General features: G+C 40.5%; 1 protein-coding gene across 5 annotated transcripts in view; it reads left to right on the top strand.

Moving 5' to 3' along the window:
• The first annotated feature begins 1,533 nt into the window (after positions 1 to 1,533).
• Positions 1,534 to 24,546, top strand: part of ATRNL1 (attractin like 1) — a 944,263-nt gene continuing 921,250 nt past the window's right edge. For all 5 annotated transcript variants that reach the window (XM_067537030.1, XM_067537032.1, XM_067537033.1 and 2 more), the window contains exon 1: positions 1,534 to 1,993. In XM_067537030.1, the coding sequence (XP_067393131.1) occupies positions 1,719 to 1,993 (275 nt within the window). In that variant the 5' untranslated portion in view covers positions 1,534 to 1,718. The remainder of the gene's footprint in view (positions 1,994 to 24,546) is intronic.

The following is a 24,546-nucleotide window of genomic DNA, read 5'->3' as shown; positions in this document are numbered from 1 at the left end:
GGAATATTGAAGAGATGAATGAATAGAGAAAGTGCTAGTGAGATGGTGAATAGTACATGATAAATTGAGGTTGTTCTGCAGTTGGGTGTATATTTTGAATGTATTCTGCAACATGAGGGAAAATAAAAATGCAGTAAAATGACACTGCTACTGCGAAAGCCATTGTACGTGCTGTTGCTCATGTTCGTATTACTGCTGACTTTAAAAAAAAAAACTGGGGTTGGAAACAGAGGCTTTCCTCCTATCCATCGATTTGTCCTGTATGAAAGAGAAGTCACCCCTCAATAAGGCAGGGCCCTCGGAAACAAAACCAGGGTGTGTGGCTTTCCCTTCAGTGTCACAGCTGTTGGAAAGATTTTTTTTAAACCCTCCTCCCAATCCACTGAAGGTGTGGAAGACCCGCTTCAATTCTTGTTTAACAGGACAACAACCCCGGTGCTCAATGCTTGCTCCCTTGCAAGCCCAGCCACCACCACAATGCGCGGTGCCTTTAAGGGGCTCCTCGGCTGCACATGCTCAGCTCTCTTTTTGGGGTAGTTTGATTGTCTCGTCTCACGGCGGCAGCAGCAGCAGCAGCAGCAGGAGGAGGAGGGTGGGGAGAAAGCATTGCAGTCTCAGCCCTTTCTTTAGCGTGCAGGCGAGGGATTTCTGTTCAACCTCAGCCATCCGCACAGGTTTATTTATTGAAGGGGGGAGGGCAGGCAGAGGTGTTTGGGGCAAGGGAGTTGGCCAACAGGGCTGCTGTGAAAACCCCCCCCCCCTACACACACACACTCTCCCCCTTCTCCAGCTGTGGAAAAGGGGAGGGAGCTGCTAGTCCGCATCCTTCCCAGCGCAGTTGCTCCAGCAGCAGCATCCTGGGCTGGTGCTTGAGCTGCACGGGTCCGCCTGGCGCGCGCGGGGGGGATTCCTCCAGAGAGCAGCAGCAGCTGCGCTCGCGCCACGGGCCTGGGCGGAACGAGCGACGGCTCCGAGCAGACCAAGGCAGGAACGGGGGGGTGGGTGGCTGGGCATGACATCGGCCAGGCGGCGCTGAGCGGAGATTACAATTAGCCGTGGAAAATGGCTGCTGGGAGACTGTCAGCCGGGACAGCGGCTGCCGGCTGACCCACCCCGCGAGGGTGAACGGGAGGGGCGAGAAGAGCTCTCCCCGCCCCGCTCGTGACTGAACCCCCCTCTCCCCCCCGCTCCCGGAGTACCTGGTGGGGGATGCCGTAGCGGGCTCGGGGAGCTAGTTTCAGTCCTCCCTAGCTGAGGGCAGAGGAGGCGGCAGCTGCCTCCCCGCTGCTGCCCGGGAGGTGGGGAGGTTCCCGTTATCAGGGGCGAAGGGGGCAGTTTGTGAGGCGGAACCGCACGGTCACGAGCCAGTCCCCCCCCCCCGGTCCGTGGAGGAGGGGAGCGGGGCTGCGGGGGCCGGGCTCTACCTCAGGGGTGGTGGCGGCGGCGCTGGGGTCGGGGAGAGCGCGGGAAGGGGTGTGTGTGTGTGTGGGGGGGGGGGGGAGGGTTGACTCGCCTTGACAGGATTAATTCTCTTCAGGACGGTCTCTCCGCGGCGGAGGGTGTGGGCCGCCCGCAGCCGTTCTCTCTCTCTCTCTCCGTGCCGCTATCCCGCGCGTGGAGGGCGGTTGCGTTCTCGGCTGGCGCGGCGCTGGGCGGGGGAGCTGCACCGAGCCGCCCGGCCGAGTGCCGCTGCGGGCTCCGCGGCATCGGCGGCGAAGATGGATCTGGGGAGCGCCTGGCGGAGGGCGGCAGGGCCCCCCGCGCTTTTCGGAGTCTGGAGACCTTGTTCCTCCTGCTGCTGCGCCTCGCTGCTGGACATGAACAGCTGGCTGCTCTTCTACGGCGTCCTGTACCTGGTGCTCTATGCCCAGGTGTCCCAGTCCAAGCCCTGCGAGAGGACCTCCTGCTTCTCCGGCCGGTGTGTCAACTCCACCTGCCTGTGTGACCAAGGCTGGGTCGGAGACCAGTGCCAGCATTGCCAGGGCAGGTTCAAGTAAGTCTTAGCTTAATATGATCATTTCCCTCCTCCCTCCGCTTGGGCAGATGCCTGCTGTGGTTGCTTGTGCCTGGTATGATTTTGTGGGCATGTGACTGAAGTAGGTTGCAAAAGTTGGAGATGGAATAGGCCCACCACACGAAAGTCAACCCCTCCCCCTTAAAATACGGATCAGATGTTAAAGCTGATGAGAACAGGTGATATACTTGATCTTAGCCCAAAGGCCAGGAAGCATCAGCTAAGGCTGTGTGACTGCTGTCACCTCTGGGACACTTATGAAAATGTTTATCTCAAGGGGCTGCACTACTGAAGGAAAAAAGGTTAATACATTTGAATGACTTTTCTTCAAGGGACTAAAACCTTTCTCCCATTCCATTGCTCCTCCCACCTTTCAAGTGATCTAAGAAGACAGGCATTAGTTAATACACTCCTAGACTCATATAAAGATGCTTTCCATTCATTATTGAACAATATAATGTAGGTTAATCATGGTTGGTTCTGTGGGAAAAGGAGGTGGTATTGGGGTGGTCATGCTTAATTTATGAAATCTTAGCTTAAAGGACTGAATGAGTCAAAGAGACTGAGCTATGTTTTCACTCTTGAAAGTGGATTCATACATGCTGACTGTTCAGCATAGGGGAAGCATATGCTGATATATTCCCTGATTTACCTATTCTGTGGATACAATAGAAGACTGAGTTTCTAGCACCATCACTCTTGCTCCTTCCATATATGCTTACTTAAAAGGAAGGCAGCATAGATCAGTGGATCAGATACTGGATTGGGAGTGAAATGACGGAGCTTCTACTTCCAGCTTTGCCCTTAATCTGTGCCATGACTTTAGACAAATCATTTAACCTCTGTGCTTTCCTTGCATAAAAGGTATGTCTAAACTTTTTTATAAAGCACTTTGAGATCTATAGCTGAAAAATGCCATAACAACATCTACTTAATGATAACAGTGTGTTTGATCTTTATAAGAAGCAACATCACAAACTATGTATTCAGGGGGAAAGAGAGAATACCGTGGATTAAATTATTTAAAACCTATTTAGAGTTTGGTAAAAGTTGTTTTTCTCTTTTGGCAAATGAAAGCTATGCAGGATGGCTTCCATGTTATCTTTAATTATGAATGTTAAAGAATAATGTTTGATTCTGGATGCTCAGATGAGCAAAAGGAAGCAACTTCTCAGGCAAACAAGTCACTTTAGTTCATTTAAGAAATAGTTGCAAGACATATTGACTAAAATAATGTACTTGCTCAGGGAAGAGCAACATTTAACTGAGAACATTATGCTCTTGTGTTTGCTCCATTAGTGAGTTTTTGACTCACTTGAAAAAGGGAGAGCAAATACGAAAGGTGGAGATATTAAGCCACCTCATCTGCCCCTTAACTACAGTTAAAAATTGATATCTGTTAAGCACATGTGAAGGAATTGGAGTCTTATAACTGGACAATAACCTTGGAACAATTGGCTAATTGTCAGAACAGTTGTGAATGACAGGAGAGGAAGCCTCTGTGGATCTTCCTTGTGTATGATGATGAGCAGCAGACATGCTTGTAGAGCAGGAATGCCTTGCTTCGACAGGATTATCTATATCCTGTAGCTTGATGCCAGTTGCAGCATATCCTAACAGTACAAGGGCTAGGTCAAACTTTAATCTTTTGATTAAATTTCAAAGCTTGTAATTAATGAATTCATTCTCTGATGGGTTACTAAAGCTGATGACAGTAGAATGCCTTTAGGCATTAACACTTAAAGGGATTTCTTTGATTATTTGGTATTAAAGCATTTGTTTATTTACATCAATTGCATTTGTCAGGTGAACTTATTGGGAGAAAGCATGATGGTTGCGTTTTGCCTTATGGCACTGTGCTCAATTCCAACCGAATGCTGCTATTCCACCCCCACCCAGAGGAAGGACTAGCTGCATGTTAAAAGGGCAACTTTTCCTTAGCTAAGCACGCACAGTGTTTAAGACTTGGGGTCTTAGGCCCGTTTTTGGTAAAATCAGAATGCATTTGTCATTAGCTCCTCTGTTCTCAGGTGCATATCTTTAAGTGTCACTAGGGTGACCAGATAACAATTATGAAAAAATCAGGACAGGAGGTGGGAGATAGATAATAGGCACCAATATAAGACAAAGCCCCAAATATCAGGACTGTCCCTATAAAACTGGGACATCTGATGCCAACATTATGATTTTGTCACAGAAGTAGCTTTTTGCTTATTTGGGAGAATTGCTTTTAAAAATGCACTGTTCTGGAAAAAGTCCTTGAGATTGGGCACCATAAAGCTTTATTTTGAGAAGGAAAATGTACTCTGATAAAAATATATGGTAGTAATGTACCATGGGTAAAGACTTACACAATTTGGCTATTACTGTGAGCTGTATAAAGTCTGCCATTATTTAGTAGGACACTAACAACAAATCTTCACCCTTATAGGGTGCCTCACAAGCCTTGAAGTTTAGTTAGGTACTTAAAAGCATGGTGATGAGTGTATTGTAAATGTCTAGAATAGACAGTAGCTGGAATATGGGTGCAGAAGGGGGAAGGCAGTATCATAAACTCTGCTTTGCAGCCATGTGATTTGAAAGCCTTTCTGACTTGTGGGGAGGCTTTCTTGTTATAGTGGAACTAGCTCAGCCCATTCGCATTTGTCTATAAAGCAGAACCATCTGCTGCAGACATGAGCAGCCCATGGCTAGGTTTTTCACAGTGGCACTTGTAGATGATGACTGTCTGTGACCTCACTGACACTTGTTGCTCCAATCAATAAGAATTATTGTAGAAAATGGTACAAGAGCAGAGAGATTATTTATAAGCATGTTGGACTATTGTATATGCAAATAAAATTAATGTAAAGGATGTAAATATGATATATACAAATGTTCATTGAATACAGAATTCTGTCTGTGACTCTGAACATGCCTATATTTTAAAGTGGAGTTGTGCTTCAACAGTTTGAAAAGTGTGTGTGAGTGAATACAAGGTTAGAAATGAACTTTTAACTGATTTCAACCTGACTGGTATAGCTGAAAAGTGTGTTGGGATTCTTTGGAAACAAAGATTTTTAAGGTGAGGGTTAATATCAAAGAACAGGGATCTTTCTTTAAAATAGTCTTCCTTCCTGAGAAAGGATCTGTAATTAGTTGAACTCTGGGAATGAGTGGCTTGCATTAGCAAACATTGAAAGCATTAACACAAGGGAAAGACTCTAGGGAGTCTTGGGGCCCATTAACTCTCATGTGAGACAGGTTTTTTTTTCTAAGCTGAGGAATAGCAACCTAGCAGAGACACATCAAAGATGATTGATCAATCTTAGTAAGCAGGTATCAAAATTAATTGACTGATTCCATGGTGGACTCCCTCCATGTTCTGAAAATAAGTGAGGATGAATATTAGACTCAACTTTCAGTAGTCCATATGTGGAGAAGGCAAAAGTTGTTGGAGTAGGTGGGGTGTGAAGAAGGCATCAAATGCTTTAGATGCTGCTGCTTCCTTCCAATCCCATCCATATCTCCTCTCCCCCTCCCTCCCCCCCGAAGTTAGTAGCATCTGTCTTATGTGGGCTCATCACTGATACCCACATCCAGCAGAGTAGAAATATTATTTTCTTTAAAGTTTACCAGTTGTGCAGTTAGGAGTCTGACATTTTGTGCAAGATTTTTAGATGCTAATTGGTTTGCAAGTTACTCTATGTGCTGGATAGCCCCCATATCTTACGTTATATTAATTTCTTGAATCTCTGTTACCATCTTCTGTCTTCCATCAGCTTTAGACAAATCTGATTTCTGGTGTAATGCCAACTATGGGGAGTGCAAATAAGAGGTTCCACTTTTTGTTATCAAATACTGGGAATTTGCTGTCTTGTGGCTTGAACATAATCTGTTTTTTGGTTTAAATGGTTGTCTAGTGAAGAGCCCTCTTGTAGTTCCTGAAATCTGGGGATTGTCATCCGCACCTGTAGATTCTTTTCAATGGTTTAATGAATTGCAAACTAGGAGCTGCACTTTTACCTTCATTTCTCATTCTCGGAGAACTCAAATTCCTAATAACTAGAGTGGCTCACAGGAGTACTGATAAAAAATTACAAAACTGTTTCCTGGCTCTGGTCACCAGTTCTGGTCAGGGTTGCAAAAACTCTGACCTGATAGTGGACAGTATCCACTGACTCGAGAGGTTACACCTCTGGCTAGGTGTGTCAGGTTATTGTGGCAGTTGGGTGCAGTTCCTGTGAATTTGTGTGTGTGAAAGTTAAAACAAAATTCTTTCAGCTGTTTCTCGGTGAGAGAAGAAGAAAAATACTTTCCCAATTTTTTTAAGGCTTGAGGTACAGTTGAAAATTATAGCCGCACAACTGCTTTGGTAAGATGTGTGCTGACATAATCCCAGTGTACGGAAAGAGTACGTCTGATGATATAACTACTATAATTTGGGGAGGTGGTGGTCCTTTGACTGACCAAAAACCCCGCTTCTGTCAGTATATGCTGCATTTACACTAGGGGGCTATGCTGGTATAGTCTCCATAGTGGAGACATACCCTAAAATACAATTACAGCAAAAACTGCTGAAAGCTTAAATTAAAATATTGGCAGGGATTAGGTTTTGCTGTGGACAAGTACTTTGTATTGATGTAGAGATGTGTGGGGATGTAAAAATATTAAGTTTGAGTTGGTCAGAAAATTTTGAAAAAAAAATCAAAATGCTTTTTTGAAATGTTTTTCAGCCAGCCCTAAGGCATAAGCAACTGAAAAATGATTGCTGAGCATACTCAGTAGTATCTGCTATAATTAGTACTGCCTGTGACATTACTGTACACTGTTCTATCTGACAGGCACAGAGGCAGTGTAGTCTCTGAGCAGGAAGAAAGGCTGTTGCTCTTAAGTTGTCACTGGAACTATTTGCATAAGGCAAGGAGTTATTGTCTTCTTGAAGACCAAGATCTTCCAAAAAGCCTGCCCTAACATCAGGAACAGGAGCCTTGAGTACCGGAGAGAATCACTAATCCTGTGATTGTTGCTGTATTCTATAGTGTGTGCCCCTTAGATCCATCCATACATGGAGGAAACTCTCTGCCCAGGTGGAAGAGAGGCTGTGCCAACAGCAACAGTACCCTTTATTTCTTTCATAATGGACCCTACAGAAAGCTTTCCACATGGCCAGGGCCCATCCTGGGGAAGGAGCTGAAAAGAGGGGGAAGAGTAAGCAGATTCATGAAAACTAGGCAAAAATGATGATAAAGTTCTAAGATGTACTGATCTTCCATGTAGCACCTCTCCTTCCCTCCTCACACCACTTCAGAGAGCTTTCATTGTCAAAGAGGGTCTCTGGTAATGAGGCTGGAACCATGTGGAGTGATGTGTATCTGTGCAGAATTGCTGTGTCTTCTGCAGATGCCTTGGGATCTATCAAATTTGGAGTGCATAGGCAATGACCTTCTGTGGGGGTGAGGGAAGTAACTGCTGCTTCATTCCCTAACAGTATGATATAAGAGAGTTTCTGTAAGATCCTCACAGAGTCCTCTCCCGCCTACCCCCCAAGTCCCTTCTTAAATATTTGTATGTTCCAGGCCTATGGTTTTTGGCAAGAAGTTTTGTCTTTTCTTGATGTAAAAATAATGCAAATATAAATATGAAAAGAATGTAATCTAAGGTGGTAGCAGCGGTGCTGGGGGCTCTTCGATTTCTCACTACATTTACAATCATCTACTGACTGGGACAATAAAATGCTATCATAGTAAAGTAAAGGGAATAGTTTTCTTTACTTTGCCCATTTAAAAGTTGCATTTCTATGTAGTCTGATTATTTTTGTTTAAGATCTCAACAGTAATATTAACTAGGCTGTGTTGTATGTGTGTAGTTCTGTATTTACTATTTTAGTTTACATGGTTTAATGTGTAGATGAATACATTGCTGTCCATTGTAAATTGTGCAGTATGGCTGAAGTAATATTGTAGTTCTATTCCAACTTCACATTTCCTACTTTTACTTTTAACTGTAAAACTTATTGTAGCATTTTTTTATTTAAAAAAAATCAGTCTTTGGACCAATGATCTAGAAGTACAACATGTGACCTTATACATTGCCTCTTTATTGGATGGATGGATTGTGTGTTCTAATTCTGAAACTCTATTGGTGACTATATATAGTCAGGGAGAAATCAGAGTATCTGGCATGCTACTGCTTCTCTGTGACAATATAATTGGCTATATTGTTCCTGGTATAGAGTTCTTCATTTCTCGTCAATATTTTTGGCTATAAAGTATTTTATAAATAGTTCAGCAGTATAATAAAATTGTAATGGTATTATATGGTGTCATTGCTTGCATTAAGATATAGTTTTGTTAAGTGTTGTTCCTTTTTGCAAAATGAACTTCAGTTGTAGTGCTTATGTTTCCTATTTCAAAATGTATGCAACCAACTCTATTTTTAAACAGGCTATTATGTTTACAACAGGTATTGGAAACACCAGACTTCTTTGTTCAGTCAGATTTGGTGCTTAGTAAGGTAATAGGAACCCTATGAGAATCTAGAGATCTCCCCAGTAGGATACAAAGTTTCCAGATAACCCAGCTTCAGATCTTTTACCTTGCATTTCAAACAATCTTGGTTGGGCTAAGATGATTGGAAAAACAGATTCTTTTTGCTTTTCAGGACAAACACAACATGTGCAACTGAGGGTTAATTTCTTTTTTGAAGGGTCTTGATTTAGATCCATGCAAGAGATACTTACTTCATCTGGATCTCCTTGTGTATGGTTCCTTCAACTCTGCCTGCACCAGTCTGGCAGCTTGAAGAGAAATAGAGAAGGATTTGTGAATGAAAGTTCTCTTCCCCCAAGTTGAGTATGTGGACAGTAGGAAATATTCAACCCCATTTACTTTTTATATAAACAGTAAATGTTTATTATATAATATCACCCCTTTCCCCATTTAAGTGGTGCTCTTAGAATGTGATCTTAGTTGACTTGTTCTTTGAGTTCCCACCTGTTCCCTTCAAAACTGTGGCCTTCTTTTCACTTTCTTGGTACCAGGCTGGCCTTTTTAGTTGCTGTGTACAGAGGAATCAAGTTCTTTGATGATTGAGCCTTTTCTGCAGATGATTCCAAACAAGCTTTCTAAATTGCCTCTTGGATATTATCCTTACTGTTTTCAGAATGTTATGTAAATCATCCTACTTGTTTTACTCTCTACTAAGCAACTCTATTATCTAGATGTTGAGAGGGGTTTCAAATTCTATTAGCTTGGACAAGCCCCCTTTAAAATCTAAAACACTCTGGATCAGATTCTTGTGTCTAAGGCCCCTTTGAGTAACATGCCATTAAACTGGCCATATGTGGTGAATAGAGAATGGCATTCAATAAGGAAATGAATTTAGCTAAATGGATATAAGCCAGGTTTCATTTTTTTTATATGTGCCATACAGGTTGACACTGGTTTAACTAAATTGGTTTTAAACACACCTTTTAAAGTTGGTACAATTTGTAATATAGACGGTGGGTGAAATCCTGGCTCCATTGAAATCGGTTTCAAAGCTCCCGTGGTCTTCAGTGGGGCCTGTATTTCACTTGACTTTATACATATAACTATGTCCATTATCTTCAATGGGATGACATCTATAAGGACTTTAATACATGAAAATGTTGCACTAGTATAACCAAAGGCATGAACATAAACTGATTAATCCAGTGAAATCTCCTGTGTGGTTGCTCTGAGTTTGGTCTTTTTGGTTTAGCCGACTAGGAACATGTTTATGTTAAACCAAAATGTGCTTGGCCTAATTTTTTTGGTTTGCATGAATTGCAATACAATGAGAAATAGTTGTTGCGCTTGCTCCTTTAGCTAGTGTTTTCAGTGTGAATAACTTTGTGTGGTGTTTAAATTCTAAAGGGCTAGCTTTAGTTCAGGTTATAAAGTAAGGATTTTATATTCATTACAAATGAAAAAATCTTATTTTGAATCACAGAAGCATAAATCATTCCTGGACCATATAGTCCCTTGGTACAAAACAAATGCAATCTACGCTAAACTTTCATTCCCTAAAATAAAACAGTCCTCTCTCTCCCCGTAAATGACAGATTTTTTTTTTTTAAACAATTGATTTACATATTCTTCCAGGTTCTGACTTTGTGTGGTAACATTTCAGTTGGATGTGAATACAGATGTCTGTGACTTCTCTTGACTTTAATAGATAAGATCAGAAGGGACCATTGTGGTTACATAGTCTGACCTCCTGCAACATTCAGGCCATAAGAATTAATTCAGGGAAGTCATATTTGAACTACAGCATACTTTTAGGAAAACATCCAATCTTGATTTTTAAAATCGCCAAAGATGGAGAATCCACCACAACCTCTAGTAATTCATTCCAATAGTTAATTACCTTCACTGTTTAAAAACACAAACAAGCCACCTGTGCCTTTATTTTGAGTCTGAATTTGTCTGTCTTCAACTTTTTATACCTTTCTTTGCTAGATGGAAGAACCTCATATTATCAAATTTCTGTTCCACTTGTAGGTACTTAAGCTATAATCAGTCACCCCTTAATCTTCTCTTTGTTAAAATGAATAGATTGAGCTCTTTGGGTTTAGTAAGGTATGTTTTCTAATTCTTTAATCTTTCTTGTGGCTCTTCTCTGAGCCCTCTCCATTTTATCAACATTCTTCTTGATTTGTGGACTGGAACTGGACACAGTATTCCAGTAGCCATTGCACCAGTGCCAAATACACTACTCCTATTCAATATTGCCTTGTTTATAAATTCAAGGATTGCATTAGACCTTTTGGATACAGTGTCACACTGGTATATAGTGTTCAGCCACTGTGACGCAAGTCTTTTTTAGAGTCACTGCTTTCCACAATAGAGTCCCGCATTCTGTAAGTGTGGCCTACATTCCTTGTTCCTAGATGTATATGTTTACATTTAAATGTTTCTGAAGAAAATAAAGTACAGATATTGACTTTTATGTTTGCTTATTCAGAGCACAATCCTGCTGTTACTGGTATAAGGCCCTGATTAGGCAAAGCACTTAGCTTAACTGTGCTTGTGCTCCAGTGGTTTGCTGACGTCGGGCTGCAGTTCCCTACAACAATGAAAAGTCCAAATGGCTTCTCTTAGACTAGTTACGGGAGCAAGCACTCCGTTCATTAGAGTGTAGGGGGCCCTAAGGTTTCTGCTGGGTTTTTGTTTTTTTTTAATGTGACTTTGATCTTGTAAAGAAATTATTTCTTTCAACAGTCATCAAATTATAAAAGTATAAAAAATTATTTTCTCGTTGCTTAATACGTTTATTCAGGAAGTTGATTCTTTGACACTTTGAATAAGTAATAACTTGGAAAATATACTTCATTTTCAGCAGTATATGGAATTTCATATTTCTAAACCTTATGCGCTGTCCATAGGAAAAGACTTGTAACAATAACCCCAATAACTGGCTGCATATTTGGGAATCAGTAGTGGTTCCCACTGTACAGTAAAGTATTGGTGAGCTGAGTTTTCACTACCTGCATAGTGCAAAATATATGATCTTGGCATGATTGTATTTTCAGAAGCCATTACTATAATTGATGTGATTTTAAAAAACAGGCTAGATAATGCAATTTGATATATGCCAATGTAAGTATTTGTGTGTGTGTGGTGTTTACAACCCCCTTTACTGCTTACCTGTGCACCCTTTCCTCCCACCCCCTACCTAAGGCTTCCTTGTCTCCCTGTTTTTGCTACTTATTAAAATGTCCTCAGGTACTCTCTGTGTGACACCAAATATGTCGAACCACAAATGAGTGGTACATAAAACTGCTTAAGCACTAAATTAGAACACTTGATGATCTATACAAGTAACAGGTAGCGGGAGCTTTTCTATATATTTGAGATGGATCCAGAACCCCAGATTCGAACAGTCTTTAAGTTGGGAGCAGTAAAACTTGCTCATATTGGAATTTAGTGTTTGGATTCATCCCATTATAGACACAGTCTAAGATATGAATTCAGTTTTTATACTGTGATTGCAAATTAGAACTTTTTGGAGATACTTCCAAATGAATAGCAATTGAAAAGACTGGGACTATTAAGTCTAGAGAGGAGTGAAATTCTGGCTCAACTGAAATTGCAGGTAAACTCCCCATTAACTTCAATGGAGTCAGGATTTCACATCAGATGAGTAAACTGGGATGTGACAGAGATACATAAAGCAATGATTAGGTACACAGAAAGAAGATAGAGCAGGTGCCCAGATTTACCTTCTAATAATCCAAGAACAAGGGAACATGAAATAAAACTGAAAGACCACTAAATAAAACTGGTAAATCGAAATATTTCTGTCCTAATAAAAGTTCCATAGGCTAATCCTTGACACCAGGAGCTAGTAGGATTACAAATAAGATTTTTTTAATGTAAATTAGAACATTCAAAATTATATTAGACAGAATATATATATGAATGGGATTGCGTTGCAGAGTTTGGGATTTGGGGTTTTGGTACAAACCAAAGTGTATAAAATCTCTCTTAATAAGCAATGATGTCTTGACGATAGTCCTCTTCAGACAGAAACATCTTTTTTCTAAACCTCTTTATTAATTTCATATTTTATACTACATATAAGCAAAATGCTTTTTCCTTTTTTTTTTAACAGATCCTATTGTAAGTCTAATTCTTTTATTTCTTTCTTTCTTCTTTCTTGAAAACTAGTCCAGACATAATCGGTAAATTTAAACACATGGGAGTGTACATCTGTTTATGTACTGCTAGACTCATTATTTCCCTGAGAGTAGATCTAAACATTGTGACAGGTGCTGATCTGGATTTACAGATGTCACCAAGAATAACTTCATTCACTTCAAACTTACTCCATATTTATACCAGTGAAACTGAGAATGACTTTGGCCTATAGTCTGGTGAAAGATGGTGGGGAAAGGAATACTATACAAGTTGTGTATTGCTGATGGGGCAAAAATAGAATAATTTCAGAAATGTTGTGCAAAGGAAGGATTAACGAGTCCATTGGAAATCTGTGTTGAAAGATGCGCTTTGTCAGAGAGCATTTGACATTGATTTAAGCTTGTTATGTCAAGATGTGGGCACAAAAGCTGGGAAGTAATGCAAAAGGTGGGTTACAGGAATATCCCCTGGATACTATTGTATGCACATCAACTCTAGTATTTGTTAAAGGTCTGAAGAGTTGGTGAAGGTTTTAGTTGAACATTGTTAGCAGAAAAACCAAAAAAAGCACCTCTGGAACTTTAGACAAATGTTATTGGGGAATAATTTTCTGGCAGGGTTGTTGGAAATCGTTGTCAACCCTGAACTGGCAGGGTTGTGTCATGTCCTTGCAGATTGGCGACAATAGCTGATCATTAAAAGACTATCAGCATCTGAACAGGTCTTCTGGGGGGGAGCAAGAAAGTAAACGTGCCCTGGTTCTCTCCAACTTCATTCTGCAGGGGACTGAGGTTGGGAAAATGGAAAATTCTCAAAAGCAGGAGAACAAGACAGGTGACCAAAGCAATGTTTATAAAAAGACTCATGAGGGAAGACCCACAAAAAGACCCACACAAGAAGTTTAGGCAGAAGGGCACAGACTAGCCAAAGTCAGAGAAGTTGGAGAGAAAAGGCTCAGTGTTTCAGAACACAAGCCGTGCTCTGGAACAAAAGGACTCTGGATGGGCCCAGGGGACTCTGATTCCAGCTCAAAGAATGCCCAGAAATGGTGAGGAAATGGAGGCAGAAAAATATATGTAGGTTTTATTTTTATATAGATTTTCATGTTCTTAAGGTAAGAGAAATAATGTGTCAAACTTCGGTGCAAAATCCTGTCTGTGTGTTATGCTACACCTACCACATGACCCTGTTGAAGTGGTACACCAGAAGCCTTTGGGTGGGGTTCTGGGACAGGGTGTGTTTTAAGCTACTGTACTATTTTTGGTCTTCTGGGGGCCAAAGGCAGGTGTGCTGCAGGGTGGCATTTCCATAATTGGGGTAACATGATGAGCATTTGTGCTCAGGAAACATGCCAGAGAGGCCAAGGGAGAAAACTGTGCTGAAATTTACCAGTGCCCATGGGAATTCAGTGTTTGGATCCCTTCGCAAGCAGTCTGGTGTGCTGCTGGCAGGAGGAACATGATGAGATAGCTCACAGCACCAATTCTGCATCTGACTCAAAATAGTCCTCCATTTCCTAGAGGAATCTGTGCTGGTGAAAGTAAACAAAAATGGAAAAACAAACATAGCAGTCTTGCAGATGTTTAAAAGTTGATGGGTATTATCAGGCTTTTTAAAATTTACATACAAATAAGAAGAATGCTATGTCAGCATGCAGGAAAGACACATGATAAAATGGTTATTTCAAATAATCCCTGAAAATATTTGTTTTATTTATTAACCATCATGATTCATTGCACACAATTAAGGCAATGTCCTGTCCCCTAGGAACATAATCCAATTCTGATTAAACAATGTAATGATTCTGATAAAAACAGGCTATGGTGGGCAGAGGATGGAGAAGTGGGATAGAGGAACAGTGGTGGATAATAAGCAAAATATTCCCTTTCTATGAATGGTAGGAGTTGTGGGAGGTTTAATCAAGCAGAGCAGATTAAATACATTGTTTCATGTGTTTCCTGATAGAAATTAACTATCCTTAATAACAGGCCCAGTTCTTCTACTCTTAATTATAATAGAACTTTGAAATTTATGTGGAATAAGAAACCACTGGTTGTGAGTAATGGTTGCAAAATTGAGCCCAACACTTTGTGTTTTAAGAGCTGTTCTGAAACCTTCTTGAATGCTTTTAAAGTCAATGGGACTTAAGCACAAACTTAAGTGCTTTCCTAAATCAGGGTGTAAGGTATTTGCTGCCAGACTAAATGGATAATGAGTGGTTGAAAGCTAGTCAGAAGGATGGTCCATTGATTAGAGTGCTACCCTGGCTGTGGGGGGGAGACGGGTTGAATTCCTGGTCTGCTAGTTTCTTTTGTGACCCAAGGCAAGTCATAGTCTCTTTCTGCCTCAGTTCCCTATCTATAAAATGGGAAGAATAGTACTTCCTTGCCTGTGAGGTGTTGTGGACAAATACATTAAAGATTTGTGATGCGCTGAGATGCTACAGTAATTGGAGCCAGGTCATTGATAAAAATGTTAATTATCATTGGGCCTGCGGGACCCTACTAGAAACATACGCAATTGATTATTGGTATTTACAATTACTTTTTGAGACCTATGAGTTGGCAAACATCAAATGGATTAAAAACTGACTCTGTTTGAATTAAGGGAAATAAACAATAAAACTTCAAAATGTCAAGCTGGCTTTTTAAAATGCTTTGAGTTTTAATGATTTACAACAGTTTTACCAAAAACTTGGAGCTTGCCCCATACGTTAAATTAAGGGGTGAAGGATGTGCAGCAGGTTTCATTTTCCTAATGTGAGGCTTGGGTTTCAAAATTTTGGAAAAATGTTGATCCATTGTGCTTTGGTGAAGAAATGTTTGTTTGTAGAATATGAAATTCTAGGTGACCGCAATCTTTTATGTGCTAGCTCATCAGACACATAGATGACTGTGATTTGTTGAGAAGAATCAACATGGTTTTTGTAAGGGGAAATCATGCCTCTCCAATCTGTTAGAATTATTTGAGGGGGTCAACAAGCATGTGGACAAGCTTGATTCAGGGAATATAGTGTATTTAGAATTTAAGAAAGCCTTTGACAAGTTCCCTCACTAAAGGCTCTTAAGCAAAGTAAACTGTCATGGGATAGAAGGGAAGGTCCTCTCCTGGATCAGTAACAGATAGGGATCAGTAAAAGATAGGAAACAAAGGGTAGGAATAAATGCTCAGTTTTCAGAATGGAGAGGTAAATAGTGGTGTTCCCCAGGAGTATGTATTGGGACCAGTACTGTTCAACATATTCATAAATGATCTGGAAAAGGGGTAAACAATTTTACAAATTTTGCAAAATTTGCAACTGATAATTTTTGCAACTGTTAAACTACCGAAGATAGTTAAGGCCAAAACAGACTGTGAAGAGTTACAAAGGGATCTCACAAAACTGGGTGACTGGGCAACAAAATGGCAGATGAAATTAATTGTTGATAAATGCAAAGTAATGCACATTGGGAAACAATCCCATCTATACATATAAAATGATGGGGTCTAAATTAGCTGTTATCACTCAAGAAAGAGGTCTTGGAGTCATTGTGGATGGTTCTCTGAAAACATTCACTCAATGTGCAGCAGCAGTCAAAAAAGCTAACAATGTTGGAATCATTAGGAAAGGGATAGATAATGAAACAAAAAATATCATATTGCCTCTTCATAAATCCATGTTATGCCCACATCTTCAATACTGCATGGAGATCTGATTGCCCCATCTCAAAAAAGATCTATTGGAATTGAAAAAGGTACAGAAAAGGACAAATAAAATTATTAGGGGTATGGAAAAGCTTCCATATGAGGAGAGATTAATAAGACTGGGACTTTTCAGCTTGGAAAAGAGATGGCTAAGGAGGGATATGATAGAGGTCTATAAAATCATGACTCGTGGAGAAAGTAAATAAGGAAGTGTTGTTTACTCCTCATAACACAAAATCTAGGGCTCACCAAATTAAATTAATAGGCATCAGGTTTAAAACAAACAAAAGGAAGTATTTCTTCACACAAAGCACAGTCAGCCTTTGGAATTTCTTGCCACATTATGTTGTGTAGGCCTGGAATATAATGGGGTTTAAAAAATAAAAATTCATTGAGGATAGGTCCATCAATGGCTATTAGCCAGGATAGGCAGGGATTGCTGTTTTCCAGAGGCTGGGAGTGGCTGACGGGGTGGATCACTTGATGATTCTAATAATTCCTTCTGAAGCACCTGGCATTGGTCATAGTCGGAAGACTGGATACTGGCTGGCTGGACCACTGGTCTGACCAAGCATGGCTGTTTTTATTTGAGTTTTTTTTGTTAGGGTCAAGATGCAAGTTAATGCAACATCCCATCACACAGAAAGAGTACATTTGTTCATTCATCTTAGGTCAATATTATATGACTTTTCCTTTCAGTGAGGAAGTTTTTTGAACATGGAGATTCTATGCCCATATATGGTGAACTTTTCTTTGAAGGGTTCTTCAGGGTCAAACATGCTTTCAGACAGCTATAAACATACCATGGGCAGGGGGGAGGAGGCAGAAGGGGAATGAATTGCCTGTCTTTTATAAGAAAGAATGCAGTATTATGCTATTTGAGTTGGAACTGTATTCTGCTATAGTCAGGTGGCAGGATGGGGAGAGAGGCAAGTGACCCCAGAATGGAGATACTGGGGGAGGTGTGGTTCTGTTGTCACTTCCCCCAGGTACGTTCCACCCCCATGCACATGTGCCAGTGGGGAGGGCAGGGGTGGAGATGAGAGCGTGATCCAGAGGAGTATGTGAAGTGGCCTTGGTGGCACATGAAATTGGGCTGGCCCCTGTGAAGCAGATAGGACTCTCTCTGGTCCTACTTTCTAGCCATGGCAAGTCTTGGCAGACACACCAGCCCCAGGGAGGGGCAGAAGCAGCTGCCAAGGAGTATGGGAGAAGCACAGGGTACCACGTACTGGGATGCTGAGGGACTGCTGTAGGAACAGCAGTAGGAGCTACTGGGATGCACCTTCCCAGTCTGGAGCTCCTCTCTTTCCCACCTCATATGCTCCCCAATCTCCTCTTTGCTGCTGCTCCTCTTCCTGTATGCCCCTGGCTATAGTTCTGTTTTATGTAGCAGATCTCCTCTTTTGTTTTTCTGGGCATCTTTTAAAGGGTAACTTAAAATGTCAGCTGACTCTGGATGATGTTCTTGAGTCTGACAAGAAGTACTTGAACCAGACAGCTGGTTTTGAAAATGTGTATGTGCCCATATGCATAGATATGAGGTAATCATTGCAGGAAATATTTTCTAGACATTTCTAGTGTAGCCTAAAACCTAATACTAAGTGGAGTATTGAGTCTGAAACCTCTGCAAAGAAACAGATCCCTTTAATTTTCCAATACGGCATTTCATAAGGATGGCATGTCCATATCTTTCTTTAAAAGTTCATGTGATGTTACTTTACTAGTCTTATTTTATAATTTAGAACTCTCATCCATATTGTATTTGCTAAGCATTAAAGAGTTGTACCATGGTTGAAATGCTTCCCTTCTATCCCATCCTCCCATTTATATATAGTGCTTTACATCTGGAAAGCCTTGTACAAATATCTATTGGCTAATCATCACAACAGTCCTGGGAAGTAAGTAGGCAAATATTTTTAGTCTTGTTTTAGATGTGGGGAATCTGAGGCTAGATGATTTGCCCAAGGTTACACATTGAGTGGGTGGCAGAACATGGATTAGAACTCAGGAGTGTCTTGTTCCAGTCCCATACTTACTCTGATAAGGCCATATAGTTTCTCAAAGGGAAAAATGTTTCTAAAAATATTTTTATTATAAAATGAGGTACTATTTAACTGTTCTCTTTATCTGTCATATAAAACAGAATATGAAGCTTATTATTCAGGTTAGTGAATACCACACACATTTCTTGAATTCTTGTACTGATTGATTTTTAGGGCCAGACTCAGTACTCTTAATTAATGTTGTATACTTTTGCTGCACAAAGAGGATCATTTTGTGCTCCTGCTAAAGCAAACAATTACATCACTTGTGTTTAGAAAGCTAGTATGATCACATTGAATTCATGGATGACTCTATTAGATGCTTGATCCTGAGAAGTGCTGAGTGCCCTCATTTGAGTGCTCAGAACTTCGCAGGACTAGGTCTTAGGATAGCTTTGTGTTATAACGTTGACCGTACCTGGTGATCCTAAAGATGTTTGTGGAGAAGAAGGTGACAACACCTTAGTACATTCAGTTCACATAAGATATTTACAGGGAAAAATAGGGTAGATAATTTTTCCCAACTTTATTTGCACCATTAAAGTACACCTACTGGCACTGTACTATCTGTGCATCTCTAACATTCAGTCCCATCGTTATTCTTCAGCATGAAACATAGGTGTGGTGCAATTTGAAGAAGTGCTGATATTCCTATAAATCAGTAACTTTATTTTGGCTGAATTTTACAGTAATAATTGGGCTCTTAAATTGAAATATATGAGCCTTAATTACATTTTTAAATATGCTTCAGATGTATATGCGTAGAGTTCACCTTTGAGTTTGTGGTACAGTAGATTTAGTTCAGTGAAGACTGCAGCAATGTGGTGAAATAAGATTTGAATGATAGCATTTTTCTTTGTTACTTTGCTTTGATAGAGATTTAAGGTCAAACTTGGCAGGACCTTGAAAGCTTTGCCTGCTATTATAAAATTCTTGCATACTAAAATGATTTCCTTGTTTTAATAGGTTTAAAGCAATTCCTTGACATATCTCCTGTTCTTCAGGACAGTGCCATCTTATTGCTTTATTAGTTGAGTTAGGTAAACGTAATGACTTCTTTTTAATTGGCTTATGAAGACCAAAGCAGGTGTGGGTAGTTCCAGACTTGATTAGTTGCTCTACAGAGGTTTAAAAATAGCAATTAAGTCTTACCATGCTTATCCATCTTAATAGTCCTTATTTTAGTAAATATTAAAGAGTTTTAAGTATAATGTGTAATATTCTAACTGATACTGTGTCATCAGTCTTTTCTAGTCTAAAAGTTCCATTTATTTATTCAGGTACTTCGGTGGGTGTTTAAAAAAAATTATGGTGGTAAACTCTCCTGAGCTTGAATATCAGGAGGTTACCATAGGTAAAATGTGTTTTTTGTCTTAGGAAAGGGCAATATGTCAATATAATAAGTTGGCTGAAAAAACTGCTGTTTTCAGTTCTCTTGCAATTAGTGTTGCAGGCTGAGCGCCACTGATCTAAGGTAAGAAGTTAGCATTTGCTTCCGCTGCTATTTAAAGGTACACAGACTTTGGGGGAAAGAACCAGTGATGTGCTGGAGGGAGCTCCCAAGAGTCCTTATTAAAATTCTGCAACTAAATTGAAAGGAAGTTTGATGTTTTTTACTGGTGCAGATGAAGTCGTCCTCACCTCAGTTGCCAGGTACTGCTAAGCTTCCCTGCCAAAGAGGATTTATTACTGAAGCTCATAAAAATTCCATAAGAACACATACCCATTTGGTCCGTTGTAAAGGCAAGTCTTTTCAAAAGAATTCCAGGGGGATTCTCCATCCCCTCCCATACCAACGTTGTCGTACTATAAGATTTTAGGCTATGTCCACACTACACAGGCCCGGCCTTATTGATAGGCAAAGTAGGCAATTGCCTAGGGTGGCAAAATGTAAAGGGCTCCCACCTAGTTCAGGGTGCAGTGAAATTGACAAGAATGATAGCAAATACAGCTGCAAATACTCAAATTTTTCTGCTTGGGTGCACGTTTTTATTTTGCCTATGGAGGCAAAATATGTAAAGCTGGTGCTGAAACTAGAGACCTTAGAGTGGCATGGCTGTATCGCTGCAGCTGTGGTGCTATAAGGTCTCCCATGTAGCCACTGTATGTGGATGGGAGAGAGGTCTCCCATCAGAATAATTAAACCACCCCCAACGAGCGGTGGTGGAGCATCTCGCGCCAACATAACACTGTCAACACCAGCGCTTCTGTCAGTGAAACTTATGTCAGTCGGGGGGTTATGTGGTTTTTTTCACACCGTTGACTGACAAGTTTTACTGACAAAAGTGCTAAGACAAGTGAAGTAGACAGTATCATCTTCAAGCCCCCGCTTCCATTTATACAAGCTGAACATCTAACTGTACAGTATGGGACACTGGGAGGCTAGGGGCCAGCTTATGCCCAGTTCCCTATGTCTCAACTAGCCACTAACAGATAAATAGATATAGATGCAATCTGTCTGGATTAATATTGATAAAATAGGTATTGAAATTATAAGAAAATATTTAGCTTGTATTGAATGCTTGAGTTGCCCTATGCATTAATCTTTCTTGTGATATCTGTGTTCCATATTGTGATGTCATATTTGGACCTTTTTGTTTAGTGAGCCTCTGATTGTATGAATTGCCATACAGGAGAGGAACTTTACTGCTTGGACCCTGTGTGGGGCAAGGTGTTTCTAGATAAGCAAGAGATCCCCAGTTGCTTAGCCTGGGATAGTCCTAAAGGACAATTAGAACTTGCTGAATATGGAAGCCTATGTTAGCTTTTGAAACCTAAAACTGTTTTGGCAAGACACCCCCTCAGTCCTGCCGGGTTAGGGCTTCATCGTCTGGCAAATGGGCCTGGGGTAAATCTGCCCCACTCTGGACGAGTCTTTTAGCTTCTCCCCTGAACACTTGAAGTTTAGAGTGTTCAGGGTGGACCCTGGTTCGGGCCTGAGGAATGCCCCTTTGAGACATGGGGGAGGGGGAAGATAAATCTATAAACCTAGACCAGGGGGGAGATACCTTTCCCTGGCCCCCTCGGTGGGGCTGCAGGGGGTGTCAGTCCTTTCCCCGGGCTAGTGCTCAGTTTTGGTTGTTCCCCGTGTGGGGGAGAAGCACCCTCTCTTGGGTTAGACAGGTCTGCCTCCCTGCTGTTAAAAGCCTTCTCTAACAGCTTGGGTCTCTTCCCCCTTCTCTATACCAGGGCCTGGAGCTGCCTTTAATTGGGCTAAGGTGCTTCTAACTGGCCTGAGGTAATCTCCTCCCAGCTTGTAGGAAAAAGGCCTTCAACATTCTGGGGCTTACACACAGGCCTTCTAGCACTCTCTGGTAGCCATCCGGCCTGACTTTTTCACACTGTATGCAATTCATTCATGTCTGTTTGCTTGCTTTAACTTTGTAAATAACTCTCTAATTTTTTTCCCTATTGAATAAATCTTCATGTAGTTTACAATAGGCTACAAGCGTTGTCTTTGGTGGGAGACCTAAAGCACAGTTGACCTGGGGTAAGAGACTGGTCCTCTGGGATTAGTAGTAACCTGATATTCTTGGTGTAAGGGGCCATCTATCAGAGAGACACTCACTTGGTTGTAGGGTGACCAGATAGAAAGTGAAAAACTGGGATGTGGGTTGGGGGTAATAGGTGCCTATATAAGAAAAAACCCTGAATATTGGGACTGTCCCTATAAAATCAGGACATCTGGTTACCCTACCTCGTTGGCAAGACAGACTGGAGTACCAAGAGCACTGTCTGTGACTCTCTGTGTTAAAGTGCATGAGGAGTTTGCACTTGGTGCATTTGGTTGGTGAAATCTAAGTTTTTTAGAACCCTGCAACGAACTTGGGGTTTGTGCCCTGGTTTTTAACAGTTTGTCCTGAGGTTGGTACTCATGCTCTTGCATCGCTGTTGTGAGCATCACACTATGTAGTATGTATCTATTAAATTTTAAATACACTTTACAATACTTTACACTTTAAATACACTTAGTAAAGGCTTATTTGCTAAGTGGGAATGATGTCCTTGTTGATGTGTTTCAGAGAATCCTTTTTCTTTAAACAGGAAAACAAAGGATTTTTCAGTAACTTATTCTTCCCGATTATTACCTTTGTAATAACATTTTCCCTTACCATGTGCTGAATATTCTATGGCAGCCTCTTGTTCAAAAGTAGCGGCAGCATATCCTTCAAAAGATGTTCCTAAACAGGCTCAGAATTCACAAGTATCCCATTTTGTATATGAAGTTTGACTTACTAAAAGTGACATTTTGACAGGGCAGTTAGTATCCTTGTCTTACTGTACATAATATCTTATGATACAGCTTGGACCAGAATCTCAGTAGGGATTAAACCTGAGTCAGAGACTGGATTTACAATGCAGTTTAGACATACCCATTGAGGCTTATTGTGAGAAACTTTTGCCATGACGCTTGAGTTTCTGAGGGTCTCTATCTCTGGAGAAAGAACATGTCTAGTGGCTCAAAATATTTATTCAAGTATTTGCTTGAGAATGGTGGCTCTGATGGAAGGTTCCCCCTCTTGCCCCTCCTCCCCGGGTGGGTACCCCTATGTAAACTGAAGAACACCACAGAAAAAAAAAATTAAAACATTTTTGCTTTGTCCTGTGTCCACGTCTTAAAATATTAGTATAATCTGTTTTTATTGATGCTGTTTGTTTGTTTGTACTGTGACATTTTTTTTCTTTAATGGTAATGTAAGTGCACCAAAAATTGGTGTGATGTGAGCATGAGTCTACAAAAATAGGATTGTGAGCCTGTAACTGTTTCAGGGCAGGTAGCCCCGTATACCATTTGGAACCCCACTGACTTCAGTGGGACTATACATGGAAATAGAGGTGTTCACTCATATAGAGACAGTGGTAGGATCAGGACCTAAATATGGAATGTGCAGAATCCTCCTTTGTATGTGTAGCTATAAAGGCACTTCATCAATGGTATTGTACTCCTGATTAGACTTAGGTCCTGATTCTCCACTCCATTATACCATTTTTGTTGGTGTGTACCCCATTATTTTTATTAGCGCTAAAGTGGCATGAAATTGATGCATCAAAGTGCACAGTCAGACCTTTAAATGCTATATTAAAGGGAAAATAATGCATGTGGATTTCTTCATTCACATGTGGTAGAATTTTCATAAGACTGCATGCATACACGTGTAACATATATGCATCCTTTATAACTTTTTATATGAGAAATGGGAGCGTGAGACATGTCAGATTTATTTTGGTAATTACTCCTCTCCTTGTTACTTCATTGGTTACATGAGTAGAGTTTTCTTTAAAATATAAATATAAAATCAATTTCTCTTATGCTAATTACTACAAGATTGGTAAACTACAGGAAAATGAAAGGAAACACCAAGGATGGAGACGCTGTGTAAGAAATTGGGAATGTCTAATTATTGAAAATAACTTGTAAAATAATTTTACAGAAGAATTCAGTGCAATGTAGTTATCACTTTATTAGGGGAGAAAACCAATTACATACCAAGAACCTCCAAAGTATTGCTCCTTTAAGATACCTGCTCATAAAATATGCAATAATTGTATCCAAAAGAGGACAGGTTTAAGTATTATATAGTGCCCTTCATCCAGAGATCTCAAAGCAGTTTTCAAAATCTGTCTTAAATTTCTGTATCTACATTTGAAGAGTCCTGAATTTGATTTAATATAATCTTACTCTATAAACACTGGGCTTGATTCAACAAATACTTAAACATGTGATGCAGATAGGACTATGTGTGTGCTTAAAGTTAAGTACATACTTGAGTACCTTGCTGAATCAGAGCTACAGTTATGTGTATAGCAAAAACAACGAGAGTTCTGTGACATTTTAAAGACTAACAAATTTAATTTTAGCAGGCATAAGCTTTCATGAGGCTCAGCTCGCTTCGTCAGATGCAGAGGTAGAAATGAGAAAGATAGGATCATCATATAAATATACAAGTGCATAGAGAACAATGTTTTCCACAAACCAGTATATTTTAAAAAATTGTGACATTGAAAATTGCACTGTCAGATATGATACTTGGTGCCTCATGCTTTGCTGGTCTGAATGTTAGTGTTCCCTCAATCCTCAAGGGGATATTTAAATCATGTAAACAATGACACAGAAGAAGTAATTTAAATTCTTGAAAATTTGAATTTAAAAGAATAAATT

The sequence above is a fragment of the Emydura macquarii genome, unplaced genomic scaffold, assembly GCF_026122565.2.
Source record: "Emydura macquarii macquarii isolate MOO-44397 ecotype Brisbane River unplaced genomic scaffold, CSIRO-AGI_Emac_v2 contig_3692, whole genome shotgun sequence".
In the NCBI taxonomy this organism is placed as follows: domain Eukaryota; kingdom Metazoa; phylum Chordata; order Testudines; family Chelidae; genus Emydura; species Emydura macquarii.
The sequence above is the reverse complement of the archived record's forward strand: the minus strand, read 5'-3'. Positions and strand labels throughout refer to the sequence as shown.